This window comes from Saccostrea echinata, unplaced genomic scaffold (assembly GCF_033153115.1).
Source record: "Saccostrea echinata isolate AGI-Se365-2 ecotype Australia unplaced genomic scaffold, CSIRO_AGI_Sech_v1 ptg000030l, whole genome shotgun sequence".
Lineage (NCBI taxonomy): Eukaryota > Metazoa > Mollusca > Bivalvia > Ostreida > Ostreidae > Saccostrea > Saccostrea echinata.
In genome coordinates, this window is record NW_026889779.1 from 589,181 (window position 1) to 597,440 (window position 8,260).

Genomic DNA, 8,260 nt, shown 5'->3' on the forward strand with positions numbered 1-8,260 from the left:
CGCACAATGCTAATATGACCAATATACTTGATATATAGCCGTAACTTTTATATTTTTGGATGAAATGTTTTGATACTCAGAATTAAGGTGCATTAATAGTATAAACGAGATGACATGGTCATTCTGTACATGCATGCATGTGCGTGCGCATGAAATGTGTAAAACGGCCACTATACTTGATTGCCTTATTTAATGAAGCTTACAGGATGTAAGACGTACACCAAAAGGGAGTTGGGGAGCGTTTGGGGAACATCTGTAATGGTCCCCATTACATTTATAACTAGTTTATTTTGCATTAACCCATGATTCCTATAGAGAATGATACTTTTTTTCTGATAAAAATAATCCTGTTTTTGCAATTAATAACTCATTTCAGCATATATATTAATCAGGCCAATACCTTCCAAATACTTGACAGGTCCAGTACAATCTCTTGATTTAGCTACAGTACCGACTGGACACAACCTAACACCAGAGCGAACCCAAAGCGCACCCTGGGTTCGCTTCCTGGGTTCGCTCGGAGTCCGCTATGGGTCCGCTTTCAGAAAATTTGGGACCGCTCTGGGTGCGCTTCAGGTTCGCTCGGGGTCAGCTCTGGGTCCGCTAGAGCGAACCCCACGTTCGCTTTCCGGGTTCGCTTTACGCACTCATGCGTGAAGCAGACCCCGCTTTAATCTTGCCGCCAGTAAGCCCGCCCCTTGTTTATTCCAAATACAGAAGTGAAATTGATCATTACTGTTTTTATGGCGATCAAAACATGTACATGTAAGTGACAATATGGAGAACGTTGATAAATTTTCAAGAATTTCACCGTACATTCGACGTAGAATTATCACTTTTATTTTTCTTAACTTACAGTACAAGCTAAGTATATCTCGAAAGAAAAAAAAGAAAAGGTGTTAAATTTATTTTCGATGTATCGGATGGAGTGAAATTGAGTATCTTATTAAAAAAATGCTTTCAAATTCATTTGTTTACATTATTCATGCGTTTTAAAATAAGTTGGAACTTCCAATTGTAATTGCAATTGCTAAATCGTAATTTAAATGTTTGAAAGACAAACAACTGAATTATGATCTTATCTATGAAATAGCTGAAACATACTGTACATGTAAAATGCTAAGTTTTCATATTTAGCAGTTTACATTTAAGCTAGGTTGTCGTCCATTACATACATATGTAGGTCGTGATAATCACTAAAAATTCTCATACGGTGTAACTTGAGTTTTGTTTTACAGATCATTTATTATTTACTTCCATGCTATAAATCATTGTTTTATAAGGCGAGTTTAACGGAAGACTTATAAAAAAAAAAACAATAACAACAATCAAAAAACCAAAACAAACAAACAAAAACTAATAACTGGTCCACTGATAAGAATATATTAAATTTTTTAAGTTGTTTTCAAATACATGTAAGTGATCATTTGAATAGTTTGTCTTCCTTACTGGTTCATGATCCCCCCCCCCCTTCCCCCGCCCCACTACATACATGTATATACTGGAGCGGCATGTTAACAAGCAAAATCCTAAATGTTTAAAAATAAATAAAAACAAGAAAGAAAACGAACAAAAAAAACAAGAATTCAATAACTGTAAACTCGCATGATTAAGTAGATGAAATTAAGACAATAACGCCCGATGTGTGTGTGGTTTTTTTTTTTATTGTTTTATTTCGATGAGCCCCCCACCCCTTTCCGTAATCAAATTGTTTTCTATGGGCCAGTTGTAGCGATTTTAATTTCAAATAATATACAGTGTTCTCTCTCTCTCTCTCTCGTAAAGCTATTTTACTGATTTTCAGCATTCAGGTGGCAGCAAATTACATGAAACATGTACTCTTCATGCAATGTACCAAAGAACTATGACGTTTCCAAATTCAAAAAAAAAAAAAGAATAATAATTGAATTTCTCATTGATAACGTGCCCAGACGAGGTACATGTAACTTAAGGCGCATCGAATGTAGGGGGAGTATATATTCAGGTATACCGTGACCATGGAGACAGTATACATGTACACCCAGCTAGCAAGTGTCAATTAAAAAAACCCACCACAATTGCTCTTAGCACCCGCAATATCTTCAAAACAGGTGGATGATTACTGACACGTGATGACCTTGGCTTCACTTTGAAACTATAATTTTTAAAGTGTTAAGATTAAATAATTATGACAATTACAAAGTTCAAATACAGGTACCTATGTAATGAAAAAATATATGTACATTTTCGTATTAAGGTATCTTTTCAATTTCAATTTACTAATGTTGGATTTACATGTACTTTTCATGCACAAGTACAAAACGTACCCATCTAGTATTTTTTTTATATCCATATAAAGTATTTTGAAAATTACATGTAGTACATGTAAGAGGCTCGTGAACATGTAAACCTATATATATATATATATATATATATATATATATATATATATATATATATATATATTTATATATATATATATATATATATATGTGTATATATATATATATATATATATATATATACATCTCGACGCGAAGGAAAGTGATAAGCATTTTTGCATTTTTTATTTTTTTATTTATTTTTTTTTTTTTGACTGACTTGCAAGAAGTTACAAAAATTCAAAAACATACAATGTAAGGTCTACATGTAGGATAATTAGAATTAACAAAATAATCTTTCCCTATATACATGTATTTAAATCAAGCTATTTATTAAATTTTGGTAAAAGATTAATTAAAAAAAATATCATAGCAGTTAAAAAAAATGAAATTTTTTTTCTCCAATTTACGTATTGACATAATGCACATTTATACGGTACAATGTACATCTAATTTTTTTCATGATCAATTATCAAGATCGATAATTTCGATGTTGATCTGGATAAAGTAAAATGTGCATGTAAATTGAAAAATATAAAAAAAAAAATAATAATTAAATTAAAGCATGTACATGTTCTTATACTGTATCTTGAGATAATAAATTAAAATTCTATAATTTATCGAAGACCAGTTTTTTTTTTTATTCCTTTTTTTTAGTAACAAATGTTATAACCATTATTATCTTTTTTTCTATTAGGAATTAAAGTACTTATTGTCTGATAAATTTACGCAATGTATATTTATATATTAATGGATTTTAAAAATATGACGAAAATAAATATGTAACTATACATGTAACATGCTACCTGGATAATAAAAATATATAATGTATTAATCAGTCAGGGGTGAGACTGAAATCCATCATTTTTAAAATGACGATTTTTAGTCATAAAATAAAATTTTTATTATGACTTAAACTCGTCATTTTTAAGAAAATGACGAAAAACAGTCATAAAAATTTAGAGTGTTTCTAGAATACCGAGTTACCACTCTTTGAAAAATGTTAGATCCACCAACCGAAAAAAGGACAAAAAACATTGTAAACAAACTTCATTTCTCTAATACAGTTGACTACAATACTGGTTATGTTGACAGTACAAATTTCTCAAGCAAAAATAAGAGTGGAAGAGTTATTTGTCTATTTATTTGCATTAAATAGGAAAGAAGACGAAAATGACGATATTCCGTCTTTTTTCAAAATGGAGGGTCTGGGCGCACTGAAATATCTCGCTTGTTTTACGGGGCGCACTACTTTTTTATGACTTTAACTTTTTGTCGAGACTTTTCTCTACAAGAACGTATTCTTCCAGACGGTGTACTATATGTTTTTATAGGGCTAAAAGCCATGTAAAAGTGGCGAATTAGTTCTACCAAAATTCGACATTTTACCGCTAAATAATAACTTTCACCTTCCATGTTGATGTTCTAACCCACATGGTCAGCTGTAATTAGTGACCCGGATGAAATGAAACTTGCGTAAACACTCTTCTTTCAGCGGTGAATTCAAATTTCGCTTTTATGTAACCAGGATAGAAGAATTACGTTGAAAAAGAAAATATGACGATAGTAAGTCATATTGACAAAAATGACGAAAATACGTAGTTAGTAAATATGACGATTATCCATCATTTTTCAGAAATGACGGATTTCAGTCTCACCCCTGACTGTTAATAGATTTTAAAAATAAAAAATAATGAAAATAGATGTGTAAATATTGCATGTTGTTTGGAGAATTAAAATATATAAATATAAAATCATGTTTAAAAATCGTATTAATAATGTTTTTACACTGTACATTCACACGCTTTGCTCGTACAATGTTTAGATTACAAACTGGCATGTTGACTGGTCGATGCGCTGATGGTCAACGCATTTTATCACTTATCCTGATTGACAGACCTGTTCGGCATGTTGACTGGTTGATGCGCTGATGAGTTAATCGCTAATCCTGATTGACAGCTCTGTTACGCAACACCGAACGCACGTTCACTTTCTGGGACCGCTACTGAATTTGGGGTTCGCTTTCAGCGTTCGCTCTGGGTCCGCTCTGGGTTTGCTGCGGGTTCGCTACGGGTGCGCTCCGGGTTCGCTCGGGGTCAGCACTAGCGGACCACAAGCGAACCCGAAGCGAACCCAGAGAGTGAACCCGGGGTGCACTCTGGGTTCACTTTCTGTTAGGTTGTGTCTGGTCGGTACTGTATATAGCTTGATTTAGCTATATAGCTTTATTAAGCTGTTCAGAATAGCTTGATTTAGCTGTTTTATCACACTTTTTTCTTAAAGGTGTTTAGACACAGATTTGAACTTAATACTTTCTCAAATTTTCTGCATAATATAACGACCTATATATTGCAATAGTATTTCACATGAAAATATAATTAAAAACTTATTTTATCTGGAAATTATTGGAACTACGAATTCTGGGACACGTTTGATTAACACATCTTTGCACTTACACAAATTTTAACTTATCCTAAATATTTTAAAAAAGAAGCGATTTTGTTATGTATTAATGAAAAATATTGCATTTATAATCCAGAAAATTCAGAGTAGAAATGTTCGAAAACAAAACCCAGTTATTGGGAAGGGCTTGCGCCAAGTGCCATAGTCACACTGAAGTGAAAATTGCCCATTAAATCAACCATTGGTGGCGCCAAGGTGCGCATTCAAATTTTAGCGATGTTAGTTGGAAATATATTGCGTACAACTTTCTTGCTTGTTTTATTTTCGTTTTAAATGCAGTCATTTTAATACAACAAATCTCATTGGTTAAAACTCTGCAAAAACTGCTTCCTGTTATATGAAGCGCTTTATTTAGGACATAAAAGGTACATTACAGCATTCATTTCCCATGTTTAATTGTGATTTTGACATTACTGATCCAAAATATGAGAAAATTATATTGTTTGCGGGTTCCATTAAATGTGCTACACTCCATACATGAAAAATTAGATTTGGTTAATAAAGAAATGTGTTTCCTATTTCACATTTGTTTATCATTTAGTTTTTTCTTGAAATGGCCCATCAGAATATATAGATGGCCCATTCATTTTCAAAATGGCCCATTTAAAACTTTGACAGTTGCACCATAGTCCCATTGACCTTTATGGCCTTCCCAACTCACCAGTATTGTCAGTCCGTGCTCTGTGATGTGTACAGAGTTTAACAAATTGAAAACACCCATGAAATGTAAACTGTTTCTGTAAACAGGGCACAAGCTCTGTTATTGTTAATGTTTACGATTCACCGGGTGTGTTCAATAGTTAAACTCTGCACACACCACTGAGCACTGACTTACAATACTGTGAGTGGGTTTTGCTTTCGAACATTTCTACTCTGAATTTTCTTGGTTATAGTTTTAATATTTTTCATTAATACCCAACAAAATTGTCACTTTTCTTAAGTATTAAGAATAAAATTAAAATATGTGAAAGCGCAAGGAAGTGTCAATCCAACGCGTCCAAAAATTCGAAGTTTTAATAACTTCGAGATGAAATAAGATTTTTATTATATTTTAGTATGAAATGCTATAGCAACATATACGTCATGAAATTATACAGAAAAATTGAGAAAATATTAACTTTTAATCTGTGTCCAAGCACCTTTAAATGTGTTATTTTCTCAGCAGTACAAAAAGTCGCACAATGGTGCAGTGATAATATTCAACCTTGAACTCTTCTGAAAATAATGCATGTAAAAATCACTCATCAAATTGTGTCTCCTTAAGTACCCTCTCTACACTAAACGAAAATGTTTTTTGGACATTGAGAAAATTATATTGTATAAAGGTGTAAATATTGAGCTTATTTATATCATTTTCAACATAGGGTGCCTGGCTTTTACCCCCAGGAAAATTGTTCAAAGTCAACAAAGTTTTGATGAACAGAAATCACTGTTGTTTAACAAGTGTGGAAAAAGCATGCAGATGATGTTTTCAATTAATTCATCTTGGCCTATCAAAATGTCAAGAATGCTTGAATTATTAGAAATTGACTGATAAACTGTAAAGGAGATGGGCGAACATAGCATGCAGAAAGCCTATAGCTTCAGAAATATAAAAATCATGTTCAATTTGTGAATTTAATATTTAGAGTAAAGTTCTCATTATTGAAATTTATGAAATTGTGATAAACAAAACTTTTCTGAGGAAAATTTTCTTGGCAAAATTTATTTTTTATTTAAAAAATTAATGTGGTATTTGTGGGATTCGAACCCTAGCAATTTAGCTGAAATGAGACCCGCTCCAAAAACTTTAACCTGCACCAAAAACCTTAACCTGCTCCAAAAACATTAACCTGGTCATTCTTTAGCTGAAATTGCAGCATCTGAAACCTTGACTGGTACATTGAAACACACTAAAAGCATCCTCCATGTATCTCCTGGTCACTCATCCAGAAAATGTAGGTCAGATCCAGCATCTGAAGCAAGTCCAGTAGTGTGCATCCTTAGACATATCATCCATGCAAGTTTGGTCAATATAGGGCCTATAGTTACTTGGAAATGAGACCTGCTCCAAAAAAGCTGAAATTGCAGCATCTGAAACCTTGACTGGTACACTGAAACACACTAAAAGCATCCTCCATGCATCTCTGATTGAAATAGGTCATAGAAGTACTTGAAAAGAAAACTGCTCCAAAAACTTTAACATGGGACGCGGACGCCGACACCAACGCCAACGCCGAGGGTATTACATAAGCTCCCCCAACTTTGTTGAGGTGAGCTAAAATTGTATATTTTTATGCAACTTTGAGGATTAACTTTCAAAAAGGTGGAGAGAAGACCCACTCATATCGAAAATAGTGTTATAGTATGCGAAAATGACTCTTTTTGCCCGCTTTAATGTGTGTCTAATATTTCACAGGCAAATAATTTCAATCTTTGAGGGATTTTTGCAAATTGTAGAGATTTTACATGAAGTATATTTTAATGTTAGACGAAATATCAAGGAAAATTTTGATATAATTGAAATTTAATATTTCATCATCATGTTTGTCACACTATAGGCTTATCGCTCGTCATGTTCACCCATCTCCTTTCAATTTATTTTATTTTAAGTCTAAAGGCAGATTACTCTAACTACATGTTATAGCTAAATCAAGAGATTGTGCTGGACCTGCTTAATTTTGTACATTGACTGTAGCTAGCTATACTTTCTGTGCACTTTCAAAATTTTAATAATACACACCAGGGTGGTGTACTTAGAATTATGTCATTTACATAAATACCTGTGAATGAATAACTTTTCAGCAAACTAAGAATCAATAAAATTGTTCCTTCCATATTGGATACTAGGATATATTCAGCTAATTCACCTAAAAATAAAATAAAATAATTAGCCTAAAAAAAGATTTATTTAAAAAAAAACTTTAATTTCTAAACAGTTAATTTATAACAATGAAATCAATTACCATCTAAAAATTTACTCTATTAAATACTACAGATTAAACTGCAAACTGCAAACTGATGCCCAGATATACCAAACCTGTCAACGTTCGTGACCCAGGCAGGAGCGAAGGGGGTTTCGGGTAGTACTAAACAAAACAAAGGGGCACCCTCCTTGTTTTCTATTACATGTATAAAAACACCTTAATTAAGAAGTTACTCAAATCCACGCATGTAACGGCGCGGGTGATTCTTTAACCAGACTAAAATATCACAATTGTATCCTGTGTAACTAGTTTTATCCTGCACAGTTTTAAATTCGTTGGCCAAGAAGAGATAACTTGTCCTAAAATTACATTTTATAGATTAAAAAGTTGCAAATATAAATAATTTCTCGTTATATTTTGTCAAGAGTTGTGAAAACAATTGTTCTAATTAAACAACTCTAAAAGAACATAGTCTTCGCCCTTACCAAACAAATGACAAATATCCTATGGCAATCGGTAAAACTAGTATCC

General features: G+C 32.7%; 1 protein-coding gene across 1 annotated transcript in view; it reads right to left on the bottom strand.

Annotated features, from left to right (window-relative positions):
* The window catches only part of LOC133196087 (uncharacterized), a 214,282-nt gene extending 206,598 nt beyond the window's left edge, over positions 1-7,684 (bottom strand). Inside the window, exon 1 of the mRNA XM_061332029.1 lies at positions 7,586-7,684. Within this exon, the coding sequence (XP_061188013.1) occupies positions 7,586-7,640 (55 nt within the window). The 5' untranslated portion in view covers positions 7,641-7,684. The remainder of the gene's footprint in view (positions 1-7,585) is intronic.
* Positions 7,685-8,260: the final 576 nt, after the last annotated feature.